This window comes from Peromyscus maniculatus, chromosome 23 (genome assembly GCF_049852395.1).
Source record: "Peromyscus maniculatus bairdii isolate BWxNUB_F1_BW_parent chromosome 23, HU_Pman_BW_mat_3.1, whole genome shotgun sequence".
Taxonomy (NCBI): domain Eukaryota; kingdom Metazoa; phylum Chordata; class Mammalia; order Rodentia; family Cricetidae; genus Peromyscus; species Peromyscus maniculatus.
Genome location: NC_134874.1, coordinates 12413172 through 12440278, shown reverse-complemented (window position 1 = coordinate 12440278; position 27107 = coordinate 12413172). Strand labels below are relative to the sequence as shown.

Here is a 27107-nt window from a genome sequence, read left to right as displayed (position 1 = left end):
AGACTGGGTTTGGAAACCCAAAGTGTCTGTCATCAAACCCCAAAACTTCCCTGAGCAGGGTGGATGGTAAGTCAGAACCAACATAGCGCCCACAGGAAGAGCAGGGATGAGCACTGTGCTTAGGGACAAAGGGCTCTTGGGCAGGTCCAGTCTGGGTCAAGCATGAGGCTTCACCACATGGCAGTCAGACACAGTGGTGTGCAAGTGTCTACTGTGGACATCTTTCTCCATCTGAGAGATGATCTTCAGTCACCCTGTGGTCATGGAAACCTGGTCCTGCCACCTTGTGACTCCTCCCTAAGACTGCTCATCACTCATCCTGTGGCCTGCTGTCAACCTCCATGGTCTTTATCATTGGGAAGGTTCTCAGAGGTCCACACAGGGGGTCATTCCCTCATGGAGACATGGGATGTGGCCATCACATGTCACATGTATACCTGCTTTAGTGTGGGGTACATGAGGGCTCACATGAAGGGTTCTCTCAATTTGGCAGGAGACATGGGGACCCCTGGGCATTGTTTATTCAAACCTCTGTGTATCTGGGGGTGTTTCAGAAGAGGAAAGACTGGAATCATAGACCAGCATCATGGGGTCCACCAAGGGCTCAGATAGAGCACAGGGCAGAGTGTGGTGTGTTCTGAGGTCTAGGGAACATGTGTCTTCTCGTGCCCCAGGAGAGGCATTGGGGCTCCTTGTTGTCAGGGTCACTAGAGTGAGAACTGAATGTATAAGGGCTGGAAGGACACACACACACACACACACACACACACACACACACACACACACAGATATTAAGAGAGTGAGCACTGGGAACATAAGCATGCTTTGGGAGCGAGTGACTATTTGCAATCCCCTGAACTCTTAAGTAAGCAGGATACAAGAGGTGAGCGTACATGTGTGTCTTTGGTTCTGACTAATGAGCCACTGGTTCACAACACAGAACTATGGAACCATTAGGTCTCTGTTGGAGGGTCGTGTGTGTGTGTGTGTGTGTGTGTGTGTGTGTGTGTGTGTGTGTGTGTTCATGTGTGTATGTGATTCCAGAACTTCGGAGACTGAGGCAGGAGGATGCCTGTGACTTACAGGCCAGCCTATGTCACAAAATGAGATCTTCTCTCAGAAAGAGAATAAGGAAGTGAACACTCATTGTGGTTTAACTCAGTTCATGCAATGCTTGTCATCACCACAGACAACCATATTTCTATTTTTGTGACCACCTGAGTCACAAATTCCATCCACTTTTTTTTTCATGCACTTCCTAAAACCCCAGCCTGCATGTTTCGACCACAGTGCATCTTCACATGCACTGCTCACAGTCCCAATGCCTCTCAACCATGTCCTGCTGGGGAACTGTTCCTGTGTCACATGGGGCAGGTCTAGAATTTGTCTTGGGGACATGGACAGAAGGAACCGAGGATTCCTGTCTGAGGTTTGTATGAAATAAAGGAACTGGACAGATGCTAAGCTGCCTGGCATCAAAGCCGTACTGGATTGGTTCTGCTTGGTGTTTGTTTACTATGGAGTGTGCTGTGCCTGGGCCCATGAGAAACATGTAATATGTGCTCAATAAATGCATCAGGTTGAACCATGCACACACACACACACACACACACACACACACACACACACACACACCTATACATCTATGACTCATCTCACACACCCTCATGGATCTGCTGTAGTTTATTGTTGTTGATCAGACATAGGACAGAACCTTCTAATCGGTGCAAAGACAGAAGTCAAGCTGGAGTTTTTTCTCCCCATCTGAATCTCTTGTCTCCCAGAGAACACATCAGAAAATAAGGCAGATGAAGCAGGATAAGGCAGATGAAGCAGGCTTTCAGGAAGAGTGTCTGTGAAGGGACAGGATGGAAGGGTCAGGGGTCAGGGGTCACAATATTGGAATCCGACCCCAGGTTGGAGACTTACTCCCTGGGCCCTTGGGCAGCATCCTGCCATCTTTGGTCAAGGCCTGCAGCAGAGGAGCACATAGCCTGACTCCGGAGCCTTCTGGGCAGGTGCTGCTGTCCTCACAGGAGGACTCAATCCTTGTCCTCCTGAGGCTGGAGGGAAGGCACGGTACATCAGGCCTACACTGCAGTCATCCCAGAGTAAGGCAGGGGTCTGGGGAGCTCCAGGCCACCTAGAACTACACAGCAGAAGCCCTCATCAAAGCAAAAACAACAGAGAAAAATAGCTAACCTGTTACATCGGCACAGGAACTTCGGTCTGTAATAGAAAACATACAATCATGTCAGGAGTCCGAATATCACTTGGAAGGGTGTGCAAATGAGCTCTGAGAGTGGGCACCATGACTGGCAACCAGAACCCATCAGGAAAAGGGACAGCATTTATCCATTGGGACGATGGCCATCAGGACTTTTTTTGGGGGGGGGGGGGTTTCAGCACATTGAAGATGCATGTGGCCCCACCTGAGGTCCCCTCATTCAGTGACAGATCTGCCAAATGGGAGAAAGTACCTAGCCACCTGTGTGCTCTGTGACAGCCCTGGAGGCCACAGCAGCCACAGCTGCCTCCCTCCTGGGTCTCCTTTTCTTTCTTAACTGACTTCTGAGGTTTGCTTCCTACACACCTGCACCCGTACAAAGCTCCATGCTGAGGCCACACCTGACCTCATCTGTTCCCTAGCATCAGAAGAACCCCTGCCCTAGGAAGGTAAAGTCCAAGTGCAGGTCCCTCTCTGCCTCTTTGTCTGTGGCACAAATACCCACCCACCCCCAGTACCATTGACCCCAAGACAACAAGACAGGAAAGATGGGCTGCTTTCTGGACCTGCGCACTGGCTTCAGAGTCCACGGGAATCCCAGCCCCACCACACCTTAGCTGATATCTGAGCCTCCTTTTCACACTCTCTATGTGTATGTGTGTCAGTGTGTGGGTACACCTGTGTCTGTGTTTACATGTGTATGTGAGAGTTTCGATGGGTGTATGGGTGTATGAAAGTGTGTGTGTGAGCATATGCATTTGCATGAATGTGTAAGTGAATATATGTATATGAGAATGTGTTTGTGTGTGTGTGTGTGAGTGTGTGTGTGTGTGTGTGTGTGTATTCACCTTCAGAGGTGAGGTTAGAGGAACACATGGAGGAGTCGGTCTCTCCTTCTACCATAGGGTTCTAGGGATCAAGCCCAGGTCACCAGTGTTGGCAGCACATGCTTTACCCACTGGGCCATCTTGCCAGCCTGTGACATCTCTGAATGCTGCTAAAATGACTGCAGTATAGGCAAACAGCTAGCAATCATAGGAGTGTGGAGACTTTCAGCCAGAGATCACATCATTGGGAGAATATTCTCCAAACACATGAAGTGACAAAAATAGTGTGTAAGGGGACTGAGCAATGACAGGGTCTCACCGGCACCTTCCAGGAGCACACTGTGGACTTATCATAATTACTAAAACATGAGTACTTCAGCCAGGCCACAGCTTCTTGTGCCAGCAGCCACCAGCCCAATGGGTTTCCACCAGCCACATTCCTTGTTGGGTCAGCAGGGTCCAGGATCACAGGCCTGCAGAGCAACATTCAGAGAGGGAATTGATCAGCTGCCCAGTGTCCTAGGAAGCATTCACAGGGGAAGTGGAGGAGCCCAGCAGAGCACCACTATCCAAAGTTTGTCCTGAGTCCCTGCCCTACCTCACAGAGCAAGCCTGGAGGGATCTTTTGCCATGACCTGGAAGGCCTGGGTTCCAATCCTCTACCATTTAGCAGCTGTGTGTCCTGGGGCAGGTCCCTCAGCCTCTCTGATCTGTGAGATGGAGAGAGTTGAACCAACCAGAATCAAAGGATGATGTGTGAGGGCTGAACACAACACAGGATCAAGACCTGTCACTATCTTGGGTGACGAGTCTACTGTAATATTTATGGCCTCACAGCCCTTATGATACTGTTTCTACTGGAACATCTCAGTTCCCGCTCTGTGTAGTCAACCCATGCTCTGCCATCTGGGTCTGGACAAGGTCACAGCCCTGGTCTCCTCATCTGCAGACAGGAGAGCCCACCCTGCCTCCCAGGGCTGGTGGTCCTCATGTCAATCAGCTGACAGCAGGACAGGACCACCACAGTGACAGGACAGAAGATGTTCCATTGACGGGGGCTCCCACCTCCCCTTTCAACTGCTGCAGCCTAGACTACCCTGTGAGGAGCTGAGCCATGAGGGGAGAGGCTACCTGGCTCTTCTGAGCTGACTGTGCAGGTATTTGGAGATGTCCTGGTCTTGAAAGTCATAATACACTGTCCAGTAGATTCGAAGCTGCCTGTATATGGTGACCAGTTGCAAGACTGTCCGGAAGCCCTGGGCTGTGTTGAACTCAGGGGCTCCACTCCCTCGTTCCCAGGCATAGACTGTGAGCAGCTCCAGGGCATACTGGGGGGGCAGCGGCCTCCCCAGCTTCTCCTTACACTGAGAAGAGAGAGACAATGAGAAAAACAGGCTGTCAGCTGATAAATGGGGCTACTTCTCAGGGGGTCAACTAAACTGCCACCTGATGTTGTCATTACAGGTTTACAGGCACACAGCCACACCCATTCATGTAGATTCAGTCTAGGGACCTTCCTGTGCTGTAGCCAATGACTGAGTATTTGAGATGGAGACTGTGTGGAGCAGAATTCCTCCATGGTCTCTGCTTCAGTGACTGACGTTTCTGCCTTTAGTAATGGACTGTGACTGGGATGTGTGACCTAATGAGACCTTTCCTTCCCAAGAGTCTTGGTCATGTGATAAAGATATCACATCTATAGAAAACAATCTAGAATATCCCTACTTTTCTCTGTCCTGCACCCACCCCCTGTACGGAAGGGGACCACATTGACTGGGCTGGAAGACATACCAGCTGGTACCAGTGTTTGACCAGGAGGATGAGATTCATTAGCTTGTCTGGCCGATCCTTCAGGAAGTTTTGCTGGAGCTCAGTGAAGCAGGTGGAGAACTCACCCTCCAGCCCCAGCAAGGTGCAAGTCGCGATGAACTTTTTGTACATAGAGAGCTTAGACCTCTTGTTGGTACTGACATCACCTGTCAAGAAGGCTTCACTCAGTTAATACCCCAGCCCTTCCTGAGGTCCCTTGATCTCGGAGTGAGGCTTGCTCCCCATACAGCCATGTGCCCATCACCCCTCAGGACTGCAAACACCATGTGGCCCTGGAAAGTCCTGCCCCCAACGGGTCCTAGTACAGTGCCTTCCTCACAGGCCTGGAGACAGCAGTGGGAGGAAACAGCATTTTATTGTCACACACGAGAGAGCTGCAGGGTCATCTAATGATGGCCACCCATGCTCTGGTGTCCAGTGTCTTCTGCATGGGTCTTGTCGTGTGTGAGTGTGTGTGTGTACACTCCTGCTTGTGTCAGAGTTTACCATGGAGCAGTCTGCTGGATTTGTATATCACGTATATCGTGTTTACAGAGTCTCTGCCCTATGTATTGTGTGTATTTGTGAGGAGGTAGATACGAATGTTCAGATCCAGAGGAGGACTTGGGTGTCTCCCTTCATACTTTGTCACCTTCTCCCTTTGAGGCAGGGTCTCCCTGTGAATGAGGAGCTTGGGTGGCATCCAGCAGGCCACAGAGATTCTCCTGTCTCTGTCCCTCATAATTCTGGGGTTACAGGTCCACGTGTGGCACTTCCTAAGATTAGGTGGGTGCTGGGATTTGAACTCAGGTCCTCATGCCTGTGCAGCAATCACCCTTAACCACTGAGCTGCTTCCCCAGTCACTGTGTTTTCAGTGCATGGTTTTCTGTAATGTCTAACTTACCAGTATGTGGTCTTGATAGTGCAGGTCCTGAGAGCTGAAGGATGTGGATCTGTGGTGTGTGTGTGTGTGTGTGTGTGTGTGTGTGTGTGTGTGTGTGTGTGGTGTGAGTCCTGCACTTATAGAGTGGATGAGCAGCAGCTAGGGATTAGTCACAGATGTGTGACTGTGTGTGGGTGTGTGTGCACATTTGAGTGGAATAAACAGGCAGCAGGCTGTGTCTTAGGTATACACAGGTGTGGCCATGGCTGCAGCAGGCCATACCATCAGGCTTTGATGCTGACACAGGGCAAAATCACCTACTGATGGAGTTGGGGACACACCCAGTCAATCGGTGAACCAGGAGGGTCTCTCACACATGGGTTTATTTTCACTTTGGGGACTCAGCACACAATCAGGCTCATTGGCCAAATCATCATGGGCAGAGTTGTGGCTCTGGTGCTCTCTTGTACTCTCACCCACACTGCCATTTCCAAGGGGATCCTTCTGTGGTGACACTGCTTCCCCATGAGAGCTGACTCAAGCTGGGGAGGTCCATGACCAAGACAGGCTTCTGGGGAGCTGCCCTCCCAGCTCATTTCTGGGTCACCCCCTCTGGCCCCTCCACTCACAGGGTTCTAAGCCCCTGCAGCTCCCCACAGCATGCTGCCCTGCTCCTGCTCCCAGGCTGGCCTCTCATTCCCTGCTGCCTGAGACTCTGCACTGTGTCCATGGCTCTCCTAAGCCAAGGGCAGTGGCCTTGTCTCTAAGTTAATAGCAGCAGTTCTCACAGTGGCCAGCAGGGGGTGCTGTGTCCCCCAGATGTAAAGCCTCAACTGTTCTCTAAGCTCCCCAAGGCCCCACTGTGCTCTCAGGGGTGTTAATTAGTGTCTTTGGGTAGAGTTGGGCAATTTGTAATTTTGGAGACACACTGTGTGTCAGGCCTGGTGTAAGATCTTTACATAGAGGATCATTTAATGTTTAATGGTATCAAGGTGTGTACATGTGGGTAGGGGCTGAGGTGGCCATGGCTGGGTTTCCAGTTTTCCTGAGGCAGAGAGCAATCCTCTGAAGTTCTGCATCCTGCACAAATTCCCCCACAGACACCCAGGCCTCTGCCCAGGTCTGAGGTTTCCACTTTTGGGAATGATGCATCATATATTAATGTTTAGGGAAAATTATGTTGCTACATGTTTAGAAAGACAAAATCCACATCCAGCCTCGAATATCACTGGTCAGCTGAGGGGCCAGGGAAGGGGCCTTCATTGCCTCACTGAGCCATCTTGCTACTTAATGTCCTTCTCTGATGGGTTCTCACTGCTACTCCTAAATTGTATAGCTTCTCCTTACCAGCTCAGCTCTAAAGAGATGCTCTGTTTGGGTGAATTTCTCAATTGATAAGGGTTTTTGGTTCAGGAATAGAAGGTGTGGGCTGAGGAGATGGTTAGTCAGTAACATGCTTATCACAGAATCCTGAGGACCCATGTTGGAAGCCCAGGACTCAGGGAGAAGCTGGGAGTGGTGACCTAGGATTGTAATCCCAGCACTGGGGAGGGGAGACTAGAGGGTTCCGGGGCTCTGCCCAGTCAGCCAGGATTAATTGTGGAATTCTAGGCCAGAGAGAGACCAGGCCTCAAAAATGATGGATTTCTGCTGAGGTGTGTTAGTTACAGTTCACAATCACCCAGGCACAATTTATGCCATATGTAACACACACACACACACACACACACACACACACACACACACACACACACACACCACACACGCACAACACACACACCATGGTAGAGACAGACAGACAGACAGACAGACAAAGAAGGCAGAAGATCTAGGCACATGGAAGGGTGAGCTGAGGCTCTGACTGGCTTACCCAGCACATCACAGGCGAGCAGAACATCACACTCCATCTCCTGATCCAGGTCAGGGGACCTCAGCCTGAAGTTGTGTGCCAGGGAGTTGGGCCATTGTTCACTCTTAATGATAAACTCCAGTTGAATTATATTTTCACGCTGTAACTTGCGCAACTGTTTCTTAATTTCCTGGATGAATTCTCCCCATCTCTTTAAGTGATCCTCAAAACTGCTGAGATTGTTAACAAAGACGACCAGCTCAGCATCCGACCTGCCATTGAGATTGGTGCCTTTGCCCAAGGAGCCGCCCTGAAAGACAATGAAGAGAATCAGCAGCAGACAGAGCCTTGCCCAGGAATCCAGACCCTCAGCAGCCGAGGGGGCCACCACCCAGGGTCATGGATGGATAAAGAAAGCCGGCACATGCGCAGTGGAATATTAGTCAGCCTTAAAGCTTAAAATCAGGATCTATGTAAGAAATAGGAGGTTCTGGATCTCCTCATGTTACAAGAGATAAACCAGACTTGTGTTTATCTGTGGAATCAAGATTTAAAAATCTCTCTCTCTCTCTCTCTCTCTCTCTCTCTCTCTCTCTCTCTCTCTCTCTGTGTGTGTGTGTGTGTGTGTGTGTGTGTGTGTGTGTGTGTGTGTGTGTGTGTGTTGATAGAAGGGGGCTATGAGAACGAGATGAGGGAGGGGTCTAAAGAAAGTGAGGATCGAGGGAGGGTAATTGGGGGGGAGACAAAGAGCACGTTTCTCTCTCTCTCTCTCTCTCTCTCTCTCTCTCTCTCTCTCTCTCTCTCTCTCTTTTTCAAGACTGGGTCTCTGTATAGCTTTGCACCTTTCCTGGATCTCGCTCTGTAGACCAGGCTGGCCTCGAACTCACTGAGATCCTCCTGCCTCTGCCTCCTGAGTGCTGGGATTAAAGGCGAGTGCCACTACCGCCCGGCCACTTTTCTCATGTGGAATCCAGACCTAGCTGCACACACTTTACAAGAAATCAGAGGTGATGGAGTACAAGGGCAAAAGATGTGAGTGAGTAGGAGACTGTGAGTTAATTAACACAGACCTATGACACTGTTTCCATCCCTGAAATTATCAGAATATTAAGGAGAATACACTAGAAGCACACAAAATACTTGCATGAAGATAATGTGTAACAATATTTAAAAAGTTTCAGAATAAAATTTAAAATTAAGACAATTGAATTTACAAAGAGAAGATTTTAGAAAAAATAAGAACTGATATTGTGGAGAGCTTTCCTAAAAAATGTTCAGAGTAACACACACACACACACACACACACACACACACACCACAGTTTAGTTGACATTACAAACTGACATTTCAGTGACCATCACAGTGACTGGGAGTGAGGTACTGTTGTCATGTTGTCCCATTTCACAGATGGGAAACCTGGACAGTGAGGTTCTATCAGTCCAGTCATCCAGCAGGTGGGGGCGCTGTTCTGTTCTCTACCCTGTGCCACAGGGTAGAGAACACAGGGACACAGAGAAGGTAGGTAACAACCCTCGCTCAGGGCTGCAGCCTGGCTCCTGAGGGTCCTCTCCCTCCCCATCTGGTCAGCTCAGGCTGAGGGGGGCTCACCTTCACCACCTTGGAGACCCTCACATCGTGGCTGGTGTCTCCGAAGCATTTCTCCTTCAGGAATTTACACATGATGTCGATGGCTGCTCTGACCTCATCACAGAATCTGGTGTCGGGAAGGAGGTTATCCTCTATGAACTTGTCCAGCTCCCTGGCAGGGGTGCTGCTGAGTTTCTGTGCCATCCTGGGGCCAGGCGTGTTTTCTACCTGCAGCTGCCTCTGGGGCCAGCTGCCCCTTATATCCACAGCTAGTTTCAATTTCCCAGGAAGGGCGGGGCTATGCAAATCCTGCCTCTGCATCTGGGGTCTATGACTTCTGGGCTCCATGACACTCTGGTGATTCATAGCAGGCTGTGGCCAGGAGGCATGAAGCATTTTAAACACATTGTCTCTTGTTGTTCTTTTCTTCTTGGTCTTCTTTGTTATTGGAAGATAGATTTATAGCCTTCTAGACATTTAACAGAAATACACACTCGTAGGTAAAACGTGAAGAACAAGTGAGAAACACCCAGAAGTTGGCTGGCATCCAGATTCACCACTGTTGTGGTGGGGGTGTGAGAGGTGACTGGTTCCAACCGGGACATGATAATAAGCTGTGTTCCCAAGGTTTGGCTAGCTTGAAGTTCAGCCTTCAGGTCTCACTGTTCCCTGGGTTCCCAGGTGCACACCCATGTGGCCATCATCCAAGGCATCATCAACAACAGTTTCACTGCCCTCCAGCCCTCACCCCATCTGTCAATCATAAAGGATGAAGGGTTCATTTTACTTAATGTGGGATCTCACTATGTAGCCCAGGATAGACATGAACTTGGGAATCTGCTGCTTTGACCTCCCAAGTAGTGGGATTACAGGTGTGTGCCCTCTGCCCAGCTGTGACCACCTGCATTATCGGTCAGTTGCCAATCTCCAATAATGTAGAGTGCTGACTTATACCCAGGACATATCACCATGAGGGACAAGCCTGTCTCCATGCCAAAGTCTCCCAGCCCAGCAGGAGTGGATGTTCATCATGGCAGGTGGTCCACACTTGTGATCCCAAGTCCTGAGAGGCAGACACAGGAGATGAAGAGTTTGAGGCCAGCCTGGGCTACATGATGAGACCCTGTCTCATAAAACAGAAAAACAAATACATACAAATACACACACACACACACACACACACACACACACACACACACACACACACACATCCTAATCACAGTTGGAATCACTGCAGAGAGCAAGGAATGGAAAACTGAGGAAGTATTGGGAAAATTGGCTCTGCTCATGGTTATGGCCACAAGGTGTAGATGGTTGTAAGGGGTCTTCTTTAAAAAGACCCAGAAGCCATGTCTGAATCATTCTGGTTAGAAGCATCGTCATGGCCTGGTTTTTAATGGAGGCTACTTGGTGGACACTGACCATGACTGATCAAACTATGATGCTAAAGGCCCCTCACATAGGTGCCAGGATGGGACAAGGGACCAGCTGAGGGTCCTGAGCAGATCTGGGTGAGGGCCGAGCTAATTATACTTTAAAATATTCGATTACATTTATTTCATGTGTGTATGAATTTGGGGTCAGAGGACAACTTGTAGGTGTGGCCTCTCTCTCCTTCCACCATGTGGGTCCCAGGATCAAACTCAGGCCATCAGGCTTGGGCACAAACACCAGAACCTCTGAGCCTTCTCACTGACTCTCTTTGTTGTTGACCAGGGCTTCAGAGTCACATAGCCTTCAACTTACAGCAATCCTCCTGCCTAAGCTCCATGAAGGCTGGAATAAGAATGTGCCACTATTCCCAGCTCATCTCTACCTCTTCCCTGCCCTCCTGCATGTCTTAAAGAATGTCACTCAGCCCAATAAGGTGAATGTCCCTGTAAGCCTGACTGAGCCAGGTAGTGTCTGGGTCACAGATGTAAGAGCCCAAGTTTTTAACCCTCTTAGCCACATGTCCCCAGCACTTTGCTCTTTAGCCCCTTGGGAGGAACTGACCAGCTCTGCAGGATATGGTTTGTGCCTCTTGCAGGGCAATATACAGTATAATTAATAATCCTCTTGGCTACTATTATAAAAGTCTTTGAAATTTTCATAATTTTTCCTGGATACTCTGACCACTAAGAGTTAATATATCGCTTGGGACATGGTAAAATGGCCAGGGTGGCTTGAAGATGTTGTTTTGGTCTAGTGTCCTTGAAGCAACCAGAGCTACCAACCTGTGAACAGGCTTTCATATGCCTCTAGATTCTTAAAAATTGGGTTATGGGGTTAATTAATAAGAATGATAACTCTGTTTATTAATGATATCAAAACTTGAAGGAAAATGATTGGAAATGGTAACTCTGTTCTGTCATAGTTTATTAATAATGACTAAAAGATGAGCAAAAGGAAGTGAAACACATGTCTAAACCAAAAATGATATGATCTATGTTTTGGAACATCATGAATCTATCCCTGCTACACTCTGCTAGTCAGTCAGGCTGCAAGATTCTCCCGACCATCCTTGTCCTGGCTAACTTCCTTCCCCTGATGACTCCTTACATCCTTTGCTAGGACCTGTCCCAGGGGGTATGACTCCCGTATGCTTCCTCACTGTCCATCTCTCCGAAAATGAAATTAAGAAGTATGCCATGTCTGATTCCTCTGTTGCCGCTCTTGGGTCCACCTGTCTTCAGACCCTGCCCTCATCTGGAGCTGACTCAGGCAGTCATAGTATCAGGCTGCCCTCCAAATCTCTATACAGATAAGATGATGGCATTTTCAACTGAAGTTCTCACTTCTCAGAAGACCCCAGTTTGTGTCAAGTTGGCATAAAAACCAGCCAAATAGAGTCAGTTTCCTGGCAAGTTGCCCTCATCCCAGGGGATGGCCCCACACCCATGTGAATATGGGAAACAATAACTTGATTCACCGGTTTAGTCACTAAAAAAGCTACATGAGCTTGGGAGGTTAGTTGGGGGGACCATGAGTTGGGGGATGGTGAATTTGATAAAAATCAATTGAATGTATATTATGAAAATTTCAAAGACTTTTATAATAGTAGCCAAGAGGATTATTAATTATACTGTATATTGCCCTGCAAGAGGCACAAACCACATCCTGCAGAGCTGGTCAGTTCCTCCCAAGGGGCTAAAGAGCAAAGTGCTGGGGACATGTGGCTAAGAGGGTTAAAAACTTGGGCTCTTACATCTGTGACCCAGACACTACCTGGCTCAGTCAGGCTTACAGGGACATTCACCTTATTGGGCTGAGTGACATTCTTTAAGACATGCAGGAGGGCAGGGAAGAGGTAGAGATGAGCTGGGAATAGTGGCACATTCTTATTCCAGCCTTCATGGAGCTTAGGCAGGAGGACTGCTGTAAGTTGAAGGCTATGTGACTCTGAAACCCTGGTCAACAACAAAGAGGGTCAGTGAGAAGGCTCAGAGGTTCTGGTGTTTGTGCCCAAGCCTGATGGCCTGAGTTTGATCCTGGGACCCACACGGTGGAAGGAGAGAGAGGCCACACCTACAAGTTGTCCTCTGACCCCAAATTCACACACACATGAAATAAATGTAATCGAATATTTTAAAGTATAATTAGCTCGGCCCTCACCCAGATCTGCTCAGGACCCTCAGCTGGTCCCTTGTCCCATCCTGGCACCTATGTGAGGGGCCTTCAGCATCATAGTTTGATCAGTCATGGTCAGTGTCCACCAAGTAGCCTCCATTAAAAACCAGGCCATGACGATGCTTCTAACCAGAATGACACAGACATGGCTTCTGGGTCTTTTTAAGGAAGACCTCTTACAACCATCTACACCTTGTGGCCATAACCATGAGCAGAGCCAATTTTCCCAATACTTCCTCAGTTTTCCATTCCTTGCTCTCTGCAGTGATTCCAACTGTGATTAGGATGTGTGTGTGTGTGTGTATGTGTGTGTGTGTGTGTGTGTGTGTGTTTGTGTGTGTGTGTATTTGTATGTATTTGTTTTTCTGTTTTATGAGACAGGGTCTCATCATGTAGCCCAGGCTGGCCTCAAACTCTTCATCTCCTGTGTCTGCCTCTCAGGACTTGGGATCACAAGTGTAGACCACCTGCCATGATGAACATCTACTCCTGCTGGGCTGGGAGACTTTGGCATGGAGACAGGCTTGTCCCTCATGGTGATATGTCCTGGGTATAAGTCAGCACTCTACATTATTGGAGATTGGCAACTGACCGATAATGCAGGTGGTCACAGCTGGGCAGAGGGCACACACCTGTAACCCCACTACTTGGGAGGTCAAAGCAGCAGATTCCCAAGTTCATGTCTATCCTGGGCTACATAGTGAGATCCCACATTAAGTAAAATGAACCCTTCATCCTTTATGATTGACAGATGGGGTGAGGGCTGGAGGGCAGTGAAACTGTTGTTGATGATGCCTTGGAAAATGGCCACATGGGTGTGCACCTGGGAACCCGGGGAACAGTGAGACCTGAAGGCTGAACTTCAAGCTAGCCAATTCCTTGGGAACACAGCTTATTATCATGTCCCGGTAGGAACCAGTCACCTCTCACACACCCACCACAGCAGTGGTGAATCTGGATGCCAGCCATCTTCTGGGTGTTTCTCACTTGTTCTTCACGTTTTACCTACGAGTGTGTATTTCTGTTAAATGTCTAGAAGGCTATAAATCTATCTTCCAATAACAAAGAAGACCAAGAAGAAAAGAACAACAAGAGACAATGTGTTTAAAATGTTTCATGCCTCCTGGCCACAGCCTGCTATGAATCACCAGAGTGTCATGGAGCCCAGAAGTCATAGACCCCAGATGCAGAGGCAGGATTTGCATAGCCCCGCCCTTCCTGGGAAATTGAAACTAGCTGTGGATATAAGGGGCAGCTGGCCCCAGAGGCAGCTGCAGTCAGAAAACACACCTGGCCCAGGATGGCACAGAAACTCAGCAGCACCCCTGCCAGGGAGCTGGACAAGTTCATAGAGGACAACCTCCTTCCCGACACCAGATTCTGTGATGAGGTCAGAGCAGCCATGGACATCATGTGTAAATTCCTGAAGGAGAAATGCTTCAGAGACGCCAGCCACGATGTGAGCATCTCCAAGGTGGTGAAGGTGAGCCCCCCTCAGCCTGAGCTGACCAGATGGGGAGGGAGAGGACCCTCAGGAGCCAGGCTGCAGCCCTGAGCGGGGGTTGTTACCTACTTTCTCTGTGTCCCTGTATTCTCATGGGCACCCAGCTGTGGCACAGGGTAGAGAACAGAACAGCGCCCCCCCCACCCCCACCCCACCCGCTGCTGGATGACTGGACTGACGGAACCTCACTGTCCAGGTTTCCCATCTGTGAAATGGGACAACATGACAACAGTACCTCACTCCCAGTCACTGTGACGGCTGCTGAAATGTTAGTTTGTAATGCCAACTAAACTGTGGTGTGTGTGTGTGTGTGTGTGTGTGTGTGTGTGTGTGTGTGTGTTACTCAGAACATTTTTTAGGAAGGCTCTCCACAATCTCAGTTCTTATTTTTTCTAAAATCTTCTCTTTGTAAATTCAATTGTCTTAATTTTAAATTTTAATCTGAGACTTTTTAAATATTGTTACACATTATCTTCATGCAAGTGTTTTGTGTGCCTCTAGTGTATTCTCCTTAATATTCTGATAATTTCAGGGATGGAAACAGTGTCATAGGTCTGTGTTAATTAACTCACAGTCTCCTACTCACTCACATCTTTTGCCCTTGTACTCCATCACCTCTGATTTCTTGTAAAGTGTGGGCAGCTAGGTCTGGATTCCACATGAGAAAAATGGCCGGGCGGTGGTGGCACACGCCTTTAATCCCAGCAATCAGGAGGCAGAGGCAGGAGGATCTCAGTGAGTTCGAGGCCAGCTTGGTTTACACAGTGAGATCCAGGAAAGGTGCAAAGCTACAGAGAGAAACCCAGTCTGGAAAAACAGAGAGAGAGAAAGAGAGAGAGAGAGAGAGAGAGAGAGAGAGAGAGAGAGAGAGAGAGAGAGAGGGAGGGAGGGAGGGAGGGAGGGAGGGAGGGAGGGATGGAGGGAGGGAGGGAGGGAGGGGAGGGGGAGTGGGAGGGAGAAACATGCTCTTTGTCTCCCCCCAATTACCCTCCCTTGATCCTCACTTCCTTTAGACCCCTCCCTCATCTCCTTCTCATAGCCCCCTTCTATCACACACACACACACACACACACACAGAGAGAGAGAGAGAGAGAGAGAGAGAGAGAGAGAGAGAGAGAGAGAGAGAGAGAGAGAGAGTTTTAAATCTTGACTCCACAGATAAACACATGTCTGGTTTATCTCTTGTAACACCAGGAGAACAGAACCTCTTATTTCTTACATAGATCCTGATTTCTTACATAGATCCTGATTTCACTCTTTAAGGCTGACTAATATTCCACTGCACATGTGCTGGCTTTCTCTATCCATCCATGACCCTGGGTGGTGGCCCCCTAGGCTGCTGAGGGTCTGGATTCGTGGGCAAGGCTCTGCCTGCTGCTGATTCTCTTCATTGTCTTTCAGGGCGGCTCCTTGGGCAAAGGCAACAATCTCAATGGCAGGTCGGATGCTGAGCTGGTCGTCTTTGTTAACAATCTCAGCAGTTTTGAGGATCACTTAAAGAGATGGGCAGAATTCATCCAGGAAATTAAGAAACAGTTGCGCAAGTTACAGCGTGAGAATACAATTCAACTGGAGTTTATCATTAAGAGTGAACAATGGCCCAACTCCCTGGCACACAACTTCAGGCTGAGGTCCCCTGACCTGGATCAGGAGATGGAGTGTGATGTTCTGCTCGCTTGTGATGTGCTGGGTAAGCCAGTCAGAGCCCCAGCTCACCCTTCCATGTGACTAGATCTTCTGCCTTCTTTGTCTGTCTGTCTGTCTGTCTGCCTGTCTGTCTGTCTCTACCATGGTGTGTGTGTTGTGTGTGTGTGTGTGTGTGTGTGTTACATATGGCATAAATTGTGCCTGGGTGATTGTGAACTATAACTAACACACCTCAGCAGACATCCATCATTTTTGAGACCTGGTTTCTCTCTGGCCTAGAATTCCACAATTAATCCTGGCTGACTGGGCAGAGCCCCGGAATCCTCTTGTCTCCCCTCCCCAGTGCTGGGGTTACAATCCTAAGTCACCACTCCCAGCTTCTCCCTGAGTCCTGGTCTTCCAACATGGGTCCTCAGGATTCTGTGATAAGCATGTTACTGACTAACCATCTCCTCAGCCCACACCTTCTATTCCTGAACCAAAAACCCTTATCAACTGAGAAATTCACCCAAACAGAGCATCTCTTTAGAGCTGAGCTGGTAAGGAGAAGCTTTACAATTTAGGAGTAGCAGTGAGAACCCATCAGAGAAGGACATTAAGTAGCAAGATGGCTCAGTGAGGCGATGAAGGCCCCTTCCCTGGCCCCTCAGCTGACCAGTGATATTCGAGGCTGGATGTGGATTTTGTCTTTCTAAACATGTAGCAACATAGATTTTCCCTAAACATTAATATATGAGGCATCATTCCCAAAAATGGAAACCTCAGACCTGGGCAGAGGCCTGGGTGTCTGTGGGAGAATTTGTGCAGGATGCAGAACTTCAGAGGATTGCTGTCTGCCTCAGGAAAACTGGAAACCCAGCCATGGCCACCTCAGCCCCCACCCACATGTACACACCTTGATATCATTAAACATTAAATGATCCTCTATGTAAAGATCTTACACCAGGCCTGACACACAGTGTGTCTCCAAAATTACAAATTGCCCAACTCTACCCAAAGTCAGCCATGAACACCCCATAAGAGCACAGTGGGGTCTTGGGGAGCTTAGAGAACAGTTGAGGCTTTACATCTGGGGGACACACACCCCCTGCTGGCCACTGTGAGAACTGCTGCTATTAACTTAGAGACAAGGCCACTGCCCTTGGCTTAGGAGAGCCATGGACACAGTGCAGAGTCTCAGGCAGCAGGGAATGAGAGGCCAGCCTGGGAGCAGGAGCAGGGCAGCATGCTGTGGGCAGCTGCAGGGGCTTAGAGCCCTGTGAGTGGAGGGGCCAGAGGGGGTGACCCAGAAATGAGCTGGGAGGGCGGCTCCCCAGAAGCCTGTCTTGGTCATGGACCTCCCCAGCTTGAGTCAGCTCTCGTGGGGAAGCAGTGTCATCTCAGAAGGATCCCCTTGAAAATGGCAGTGTGGGTGAGAGTACAAGAGAGCACCAGAGCCACAATTCTGCCCATGATGATTTAGCCAATGATCCTGATTATGTGCTGAGCCACCAAAGTGAAAATAAACCCACGTGTGAGAGACCTTCCTGGGTCACCGATTGACTGGGTGTGTCCCCAACTCTATCAGTAGGTGATTTTGCCCTGTGCCAGCATCAGAGCCTGATGGTATGGCCTGCTGCAGCCATGGCCACACACCTAAGGCCCAGCCTGCTGCCTGTTTAGTCCACTCAAATGTGCACACACACCCACACACAGTCACACATCTGTGACTAATCCCTAGCTGCTGCTCATCCACTCTATAAGTGCAGGACTCACACAACACACACACACACACACACACACACACACACACACACACACACACCACAGATCCACATCCTTCAGCTCTCAGGACCTGCACTATCAAGACCATATACTGGTAAGTTAGACATTACAGAAAACCATGCACTGAAAACACAGTGGCTGGGGAAGCAGCTCAGTGGTTAAGGGTGATTGCTGCACAGGCGTGAGGACCTGAGTTCAAACCCCAGCACCCACCTAAACTTAGGAAGTGCCGCACGTGGACCTGTAACCCCAGAACTATGGGGGACAGAGACAGGAGAATCTCTGTGGCCTGCTGGATGCCAGCCAAGCTCCTCATTCACAGAGAGACCCTGCCTCAAAGGGAGAAGGTGACAAAGTATGAAGGGAGACACCCAAGTCCTCCTCTGGATCTGAACATTCCTATCTACCTCCTCACAAATACACACAATACATAGGGCAGAGACTCTGTAAACACGATATACATGATATACAAATCCAGCAGACTGCTCCATGGTAAACTCTGACACAAGCAGGAGTGTACACACACACACTCACACGCGACAAGACCCAAGCAGAAGACACTGGACACCAGAGCATGGGTGGCCATCATTAGATGACCCTGCAGCTCTCTCGTGTGTGACAATAAAATGCTGCTTCCTCCCACCGCTGTCTCCAGGCCTGTGAGGAAGGCACTGTACTAGGACCCGTTGTGGGCAGGACTTTCCAGGGCCACATGGTGTTTGCAGTCCTGAGGTGTGGTGGGGCACATGGCTGTATGGGGAGTGAGGCTTGCTGTGGTAAAACTCTGCTCTATTCACTGAACCACACAGCCTGTGTGCTTGTCACCCTCAAGAGATCAAGGGACCTCAGGAAGGGCTGGGTTGTTAACTGAGTGAAGCCTTCTTGACAGGTGATGTCAGTACCAAAAAGAAACCTGACGCCCAAATCTACATTGATCTCATCAGCAAGTGCAAATCCCTGGGGCTGGAGGGCGAGTTCTCCACCTGCTTCACAGAGCTCCAGCACAACTTCCTGAAGGATCGTCCAGACAAGCTAATGAATCTCATCCGCCTGGTCAAGCACTGGTACCAGCTGGTATGTCTTCCAGCCCAGTCAATGTGGTCCCCTTCCGTACAGGGGGTGGGTGCAGGACAGAGATAAGAAGGGGTATTCTAGTTTGTTTTCTATAGACGTGATATCTTTATCACATGACCAAGACTCTTTTGGAAGGGAAAGGTCTCATTAGGTCACACATCCCAGTCACAATGCATTACTAAAGGCAGAAAGGTCAGTCACTGAAGCAGAGACCATGGAGGAATTCTGCTTCCTCTCCATGGCCCACAGTTTGCATTTATATACGAGTCAGGGTCACCTGCCCAGCAATGGCACCAGCCACCTCAGTCACTATTTACGAACATGTCCCCACAGGCTACCCTAAGCCAGTGGGTTGGAGGCATTGTCTTGATTAAGGGTCCCCCCTAGAAATGACTTTATCTGATGTCTAATTGACAAAAACTAACCTTTACAGAGAACACACTTTCAAGTAGATACTTAAACACACTGTATTAAACCATAGTCTTTCCTTTCTTACTTATCTCTAAGATCTCATGTAAAGATCACATTATAAACACAATACAGCTTTAAAATTCTAAAGTTTTTTATTTCTTTAAATTCCAAAACTTATATACATTAGTCTCTTACTGTGGGATTCTAAAAAGTTAAAAACACAATTTAAATACTTTCTTACTCCACAAGGGAAGAACCAGGAAACAGTCACAATCAGATCAAACAAAACCAAATCCAACAGTACAAAAAGCTCAATATCTGATGTCTGGGACTCACCATTTTCTGAGCTTTGTTCATCTCAGGCTCTGCCATTCACAGCCCACAGCTGGTCTCACAGGCTCAGGTCAGCTCTGTTCACATGTTCTGCTCTCCTGTCAGTGGTCTCATGCTCAGGGGGACTCCAGTATCTTGGGGTCTCTACTACACTTGAGGCTGCACTTTCTCCACTGGCCTCTCCTGGCCTCTCTCAGTACCAGGCCTCAGCTGTTCTCCATGACCCCTTCAATCCTGCAGCCTTAGAGGGACTAAAATAGAACTATCTGGGAGACCTCTCCACATTACCAGGTCTGGCTGTCACCCTGAGAGGCAGTCTTGGGCCCCTGGACCACAGCTTCTGTGTGTGACCATGAGGAAACTCTTTCCAGAAGACTTGGCCTCCATGGTGCAGGTCTCTTCTTACTCAGAGCTGATTTTCAGTCCCAGCTGATGAGAAACTATGATCCTTAATTCAAGATCTCATACAAACAGCCAGATAGCATCTTTGCCTCCCTCTGAAACCTCACACACCAGCCTCTGTCATCTGCCTCTCTACATTCGTATCTTCCAAGTTCCTACAAACAGCCCTTTAGGCTCTGAGCACTCAATAGCTTTTCCAACCCAAAGTTCCAAAATCCTTCCACTATTCTCCCAAAGAGCAACATGGCGGGAGTGTCCCAGCAGTAGTCCAGTCTCTAGGACCGATTTCATCCTATTGCTGTGGTAAAGATGATGGCAGAAAGCAGTTTACAGAGGAAGGGCTGTCTGGCTTACACTTCCACATCACACTCCATCACTGAGGGAATTGAGGCAGGAAGTGAAGGCAGGAAGTGAAGCAGTGGCCAGGAAGGAACATCAGTTGCTGCCTGATACCTTGTGTTGGTTTTTTAAATGATATGCAGCGCTGGTTACCGGCACTGGTAACTGCAGAGAAAAGTCACAACAAAACCCAGTATCAGAGATTTATTAGGAGGAAGGGAGCAGAAAACCAGGCCTGGGGGAGATGCACGGGCAGAGAACAGAAAGAGAAAGAAAGATTGTGGGGGAAAGAGAGAACAGAACAAAGAGAGAGGGGAAGAGGTCTGTGTCCTGCTTTTTAAGGGTTCCCATGAACATGAGCAGGCAGGCTTATGGAGCTACACCAGGCATGCGCGGATTGCATGACCATGCCATGTGCACGTAATCACCAGCACATGGTGACATAAGACACAAGACCCCTTTTTAGCTCATGAACTGCGCATGGGCAGTCATGCAGCTGGGACTCGGCAGAATGCCAAAAACCTGGCCTGCTCAACCTGCTTTTCTTCACGTAAACCGTGACCTCCTGCTCATGGCTGTCACCATCCACAGTGGGTTGGGCCCTCCCACCTCAATGATTGAGCAAGAAAATGTCACACAGGCTTGTCTACCGTTAAGTCTGATGGAAGTGTTAGCTCTTTTGTGGGTCCATCTTCTCCATATGACTAAGTCAGATTGACAAAAAGAAAAATATAACCTAAGAGGTGAGAAAAATAGAAAATGGAGAAAGAAGACAAGGGAAAGAAAGCAGAGGGGAGGAGATGAGAGAGAAGAGAGAGGTGAGGGGAGACAGAAAGAGAAGGTGATGCTGTAGGAGGAGGTAAGGGGAGGTAGGGCACCTGGGAGGGAGCAGGAGTTTGCTTGCTTGTTCCAATTGATTTCTTCCAGTCCACCATCCAGTCAGCTAACTCTCTCTTCACCCAGGTCTAATCCATTGTTCCCTGGCTGCTGCTTCATGTGTCTTTGGATTTTTCTTCCTTCCTTGACAAATCCTTCATGTCACTCTCTCTGGTTTCTATTTTCTGGTCCTTTGAAGCTATTTAGCTCTTTAAACGGGAGATTTCTCATTGTTTTCAGGGTCTCTTTAAATGTGTGTGTGTTGTTTGTGTATGATTACCTGTTCTAGGGAGAGGATGTCTATGTGTTTATATGTGTGTGCATAAGCCTGTGGAGGCCAGAGAGTGATGCCAGGTCCTCACTCACTCCCAAACTTGTATATCCAGGCAGGGTCTCACACTTGAACCCACAGTGTGCTGAATCAGCATGAATAATAACATAGCCCTAGGGAGCCCCCCCTCTCCACCCTGAAGCTGGTACTATGAATGGGTTTCCGCACCAGCCTGGCATTCAGGTGCCTGTTGGACTCCAGTTCTCACACTTGCAGGGCAGGCACTTTACTCACTGGGCCGTCCCCCTAGCCCCTCCCCAGTTATCTCAGAGCCTGTGATAAACCTTCAATAGTGAGCATCATTACTCTCCCACACCCACCCTCACTCCCTGGCTGTCAATCACTGTGCCATGATTCCTCCTGTGCCTGCTGGTAAATGCTCAGTCTTTGTAGACCACACAGTCTCCATCTCAACTACTCAGTCATTGGCTACAGCACAGGAGGGTCCATAGACTGACTCTACATGAATGGGTGTGGGTGTGTGCCTGTAAACCTGTAATGACAACATCAGGTGGGAGTTGAATTGACCCCGTGAGAAGTGGTCCCCACACAACAGCTGACTGACAGCCTGTTTTTTCTCATTGCCTTTCTCTTCTCAGTGTGAGGAGAAGCTGGGGAAGCCGCTGCCCCCCCAGTATGCCCTGGAGCTGCTCACAGTCTATGCCTGGGAACGTGGGAGTGGAGCCCCTGATTTCAACACAGCCCAGGGCTTCCGGACAGTTTTGGAACTGGTCACCAAGTACAGGCAGCTTCGAATCTACTGGACAGTGTATTATGACTTTGAAGACCAATACATCTCCAAATACCTGCACAGACAGCTCAGAAGAGCCAGGTAGCCTGTCCCCTCATGGCTCAGCGCCCCACAGGGTAGTCTAGGCAGCAGCAGAAATGGGGAGATGGGATTCTGTGTCAATGGAGCATCTCCTGTCCTGTCACAGTGCTGGCCCTGTCCTGCTGTCAGCTGATTGACATGAGGACCAATAGCCCTGGGAGGCAGGGGTGGGCTCTCCTGTCTGCAGATGAGGAGACCAAGACTGTGACCTTGTCCAGACACAGATAGCAGAGCGTGGGGGGACTACACAGAGCGGGAACTGAGATGTTCCAGTAGAAACAGTATCATAAGGGCTGTGAGGCTGTAAATATTACAGTAGACTCGTCACCCAAGATAGTGACAGCTCTCGATCCTGTGTTGTGTTCAGCCCTCACACCTCATCCTTTGATTCTGGTTGTTTCAACTCTCTCCATCTCACAGATCAGAGAATTTGAGGTACTACCTCAGGACACACAGCTACTAAAGGGTAGAGGATTGGAACCCAGGCCTTCCAGGTCATGGGCAAAGCATCCCTCCAGGCTTGCTCTATGATATAGGGCAGGGACTCAGGACAAACTTTGGATAGTGGTGCTCTGCTGGGCTCCTCCACTTCCCCTGTGAATGCTTCCTAGGACACTGGCCAGATGGTCAATTCCCTCTCTGAATGTTGCTCTGCAGGCCTGTGATCCTGGACCCTGCTGACCCAACAAGAAATGTGGCTGGTGGACACTCAGTGGGCTGGTGGCTGCTGGCAGATGAGGCTGCAACCTGGCTGAAGTATTCATGTTTTAGTAATTGTGATAAGTCCATAGTGTGCTCCTGGAATGTGCAGGTGAGACCCTGTCATCACCCTGTCCCCTTACACATTGCTTCTGTCACTTCATGTGTTTGGAGAATATTCTCCCAATGATGTGGTCTCTGGCTGAAAGTCTCCTCACTCCCATGGTGGCCAGCTGCTTCCCTATTTTCCAGCCATTTTAGCAGCATTCAGAGATGTCACAGGCTGGCAAGATGGCCCAGTGGGTAAAGCATGTGCTGCCAACACTGGTGACCTGGGCTTGATCCCTAGAACCCTATGGTAGAAGGAGAGACCGACTCCTCCAAGTTTTCCTCTGACCTTCACCTCTGAAAGTGAACATACACACACACACACACACACACACACACACACACACACACACACATTCTCATATACTTATATTCACTTACACATTCATGCAAACTCATATGCTCATACACACACTTTCACACATACATCCAAACTCTCACAAACAGATGTAAACACAGATATACTCACACACACACAGGTACACCCACTTACTGACACACATAGAGAGTGTGAAAAAGAGGCTCAGAACTGAAACCACTGACTCAGGGACGCTCAGCTAAGAAGTGATGGGGCTGGGATTCCCGTGGACTCTGAAGACAGTGCTCAGGTCCAGGAAGCAGCCTATCTTTCCTGCTTCGTTGTCATGTGGTCACTGGGACTCAGCAGGGCTGTGTCACAGCCAAAGAGGCACAGAGGGACCTGCACTCTTGCCTTTCCCTTCCTAGGGCAGGGGACTTTCTGATGCTAGGGAACAGATGAGGTCATGTGTGGACTCAGGATCGAGCTTCATATGGGCGCAGCCATGTGGAAGGCAAACCTCAGAAGGTTAGGAAGGAAAGGAGAAGGGACCCAGGAGGGAGGCAGCTGTGGCTGCTGTGGCCTCCAGGACTGCCACTCAGCACATAGGTCGCTAGGCTCTATCCCCCATTTGGCAGATCTGTTACTGAACAAGGGGACCTCAGGTGGGGCTACATACATCTTCAATGTGCTGACTCCCCAAAAAGTCCTGATGGCCATCTACCCAACATGGGGGTATGCTGTTCTTCTTCTGAGGGGCTCTGATGGCCAGTCATGATGCCCACCCTCAGAGCTCATTTGCATGCCTTTCCAAGTAGGAATGTGGGATCCTGACATGATTGTGTGTTTTCTGTTTGGGTCAGAAGTGAATGTACCATATCAACAGGTTAGCTCTTTTTTTTTTTTTTTTATTTTGATGAAGGCTCATAAACATTTCCTTCCAAGTAGGAATGCGGGATCTTGACATGATTGTGTGTGTTCTGTTTCAGGCGAAGGTTAGAGAGCCATATCAACAGGTTAGATTTTTTTCTTTGTTTTTATTCTGATGTAAGGCTCATAAACATCCCCTTCAAAGTAGCAATGTGGGATTCTGACGTGATTGTGTGTTTCCTGTTTCAGGTGAAGGTTAGAGTGCCTAATCATCAGGTGAGCTCTTTTCTTTGTTTTTATTCCTATGTAAGGCTCATAAACATTCCCTTCCAAGTAGGAATGTGGGATCCTGACATGATTGTGTGTTTCCTGTTTCAGGTGAAGATTAGAGTGCCATATCATCAGGTTAGCTTTTTTCCTTCTCTTATTTCTTTGCTGTGGGCTGCTGCTGTGTAGTTCTAGGTGGCCTGGAGCTCACCATCCCCCTGCCTTAGTGCTGGGGTGACCGCAGTGTAGACCTGATGGGCCCTGCTTTCCCTCCATCCTCAGGTGGACGAGAACTGGACTTGTGTCCTCCTGTGAGCACAGCAGCACCTACCCAGAAGGCTCCGGAGTCGGGGGATGTGCTCCTCTGCTGCAGGCCTTGACCAGAGAGGGAGAGTCCAACCTGGGATCAGACTTCCATCCTGTCCCATCACAGACAGTCTTCCTCATGGCTGCTTCATCTGCCTTACCCTACAACATGTTCTCTGGAGGACAAGAGATTCAGAAGGGGAGGGAAGAACTCCAGCTTGACTTCTGTCTGTGCACCTGTTGGGAGGTTTTTGTTCAATTTCTGATCAACAATAAACCACAGCAGATGCCATGAGGGTGTGTGAGCCATAGGTGTATAGCTGTGTGTGTGTGTGTGTGTGTGTGTGTGTGTGTGTGTGTGTACGTGCTCATGGTTCAACTAGATGAATTTATTGAGCACATATTATATGCTCCATGAGGGTCCAGGCACCAAGCACTCAGCAGTGGACAGAGCAGAACCAATCCACTGCAGCTATGACGCCACATGGTTGGGGATCCTTCCAGGTCTCTTAGATCACATAAATCCCAGACAGGAATCCTTGGTTCCTTCTGTCCATGTCCCCAAGACAAGATTCTAGACCTGCCCCCATGTGATTCTGCAGCTGCATATGGCCAAGGGGATCTGGGAATGTGAGCAGTGCCCGGGAAGATGCACTGTGGCTGCAACATGCAGGCTGGGATTTGAGGAAGTGCATGAAAAATTGTGCATGGAATTTGTGACTCTGGTGGTCACAAAAACAGAAACATGGTCGTCTGTGATGATGATGAGCTTTGAATGCACTGAATTAAATCACAGTGAGTGTCCACTTCTTTATTCTCTTTCTGAGAGAAGATCGCATTATGTGGCATAGGCTGGCCTGGAAGTCACAGGCATCCTCCTGCTTCAGTCTCCTGAGTTCTAGAATCACACACACACACATACAATATACACACAACACACATACACACCTCCACCACCACCACCACCACCACCACCTCCACCACCACCACCACTACCATCACCACCCACACAGAGACCTAATGGTTCTAATAGCTCATTTGTCAGCCCCAAAAACACACATGTACACTCACCTCTTGTACCCTGCTTACTTAAGAGATTATTCATGACATTGCACAGATCCACCTGCTCCCAGAGCATGCTCATGTCCCCAGTGCTAATTCCCTTAATAACTCTTTGTGTGTGTGTGTGTGTGTGTGTGTGTGTGTGTGTGTGTGTGTGTGTGCTTCCAGCCCTTATTCATTCAGTTCTCACTCTAGTGACCCTGACAACAAGGAGCCCCAATGTCCTGGAACACGAGAAGACACATGTCCCCTAGACCTCAGATCACACTACACTCTGCCCTGTGCTCTATCTGAGCCCTTGGTGGACCCCATGATGCTGGTCTATGATTCCAGTCTTGCCTCTTCTGAAACACCCCCAGATACACAGAGAAGGTTTCAACAAATAATGGCCAGAGGGGCCGCCATGTCTCCTGCCAAGCTGAGGAGACCCACCATGTGAGCCCTCATGTACCCCACACTAAAGCAAGTCCACATGTGACATGTAATGGCCACATCCCATGTCTCCATGAGGGAATGACCTCCTGTGTGGACCTCTGAGAGCCTTCCCAATGATAAAGATCATGGAGGTTAACAGCAGGTCATAGGATGAGTGATGAGCAGTCCTAGGGAGGAACCACAAGGTGGCAGGATCAGGTTTCCATGACCACAGGGTGACTAAAGATCATCTCTCAGATGGGGAAAGATGTCCACAGTAGACACTTGCACATCACTGTGTCTGACTGCCATGTTGTGAAGCCTCATGCTTGCTCCAGACTGGACCTGCCCAAGAGCCCTTTGTCCCTAAGCACAGTGCTCATCCCTGCTCTTCCTGAGGGCACCATGTTGGTTCTGACTTACCATCCATCCTAGTCAGGGAACTTTGGGGTTTGATGACAGACACTTTGGGTTTCCAAACCCAGTCTTCAGCTTTGATCTTCTGCCCAAGGTCAGGCGCCTCCTCCTCTCCAGCATCCACCCACTGAGTAAGTAGTACATGCCAACTGAGGGGAACCATTGCTCTGTCCACCATATTACCACAGAGTTCGGTTCCCCAGGAAGCCACTTCATCTACACTCAATGGGTTCATCTCTGAAACTCAATCCAGGTCAGTAACTGGGGGACAGACCTGCTGTGACAGCCGTGGATCTCACTCTCTGGACATGCCTTGTGGTTCCTTCTAATGGCCCACAATGGCTCCTCTTCATGGCCAACT

General features: G+C 49.1%; 2 protein-coding genes across 3 annotated transcripts; one reads left to right on the top strand and one right to left on the bottom strand.

The window, feature by feature from the left end:
• Nucleotides 1–1665: 1665 nt before the first annotated feature.
• Nucleotides 1666–9444, bottom strand: LOC102926448 (2'-5'-oligoadenylate synthase 1A-like). Its single transcript, XM_076561081.1, has 7 exons — nt 9205–9444; nt 7618–7906; nt 4846–5030; nt 4186–4418; nt 3374–3527; nt 2203–2229; nt 1666–1853 (listed from the first exon to the last, which is right to left on the bottom strand). Exons 1-6 carry the CDS (start codon nt 9385–9387, stop codon nt 2206–2208), a joined length of 1068 nt encoding a protein of 355 aa, XP_076417196.1. The 5' UTR covers nt 9388–9444; the 3' UTR covers nt 1666–1853; nt 2203–2205.
• A 4595-nt stretch (nt 9445–14039) lies between these two features.
• LOC121825477 (2'-5'-oligoadenylate synthase 1A-like) lies at nt 14040–25148 on the top strand. Of its 2 annotated transcripts, XM_076561079.1 has the most exons (9): nt 14040–14275; nt 15698–15986; nt 18597–18781; nt 22073–22305; nt 22963–23116; nt 24400–24426; nt 24530–24556; nt 24659–24685; nt 24830–25148. In XM_076561079.1, exons 1-9 carry the CDS (start codon nt 14093–14095, stop codon nt 24860–24862), a joined length of 1158 nt encoding a protein of 385 aa, XP_076417194.1. In that variant the 5' UTR covers nt 14040–14092; the 3' UTR covers nt 24863–25148. The 2 variants fall into 2 exon arrangements, with proteins under 2 accessions (XP_076417194.1, XP_076417195.1); XM_076561080.1 differs by lacking the exon at nt 24400–24426.
• The last annotated feature ends 1959 nt before the right edge of the window (nt 25149–27107 follow it).

Bases quoted from the DNA above. Each gene is read 5' to 3' on its own strand.
- LOC121825477 (XM_076561079.1), top strand. From the start codon at position 14,093: ATGGCACAGAAACTCAGCAGCACCCCTGCCAGGGAGCTGGACAAGTTC. The intron at 14,276-15,697 runs GTGAGCCCCCCT...ATTGTCTTTCAG, and splicing joins GCATCTCCAAGGTGGTGAAG to GGCGGCTCCTTGGGCAAAGG. The intron at 15,987-18,596 runs GTAAGCCAGTCA...CCTTCTTGACAG, and splicing joins GCTCGCTTGTGATGTGCTGG to GTGATGTCAGTACCAAAAAG.
- LOC102926448 (XM_076561081.1), bottom strand. From the start codon at position 9,387: ATGGCACAGAAACTCAGCAGCACCCCTGCCAGGGAGCTGGACAAGTTC. The intron at 3,528-4,185 runs GTAGCCTCTCCC...GTTGCTCTGCAG, and splicing joins AGTCAGCTCAGAAGAGCCAG to GCCTGTGATCCTGGACCCTG. The intron at 2,230-3,373 runs GTGAGACCCTGT...TTTCTATTACAG, and splicing joins TGTGCTCCTGGAAGGTGCCG to ACCGAAGTTCCTGTGCCGAT.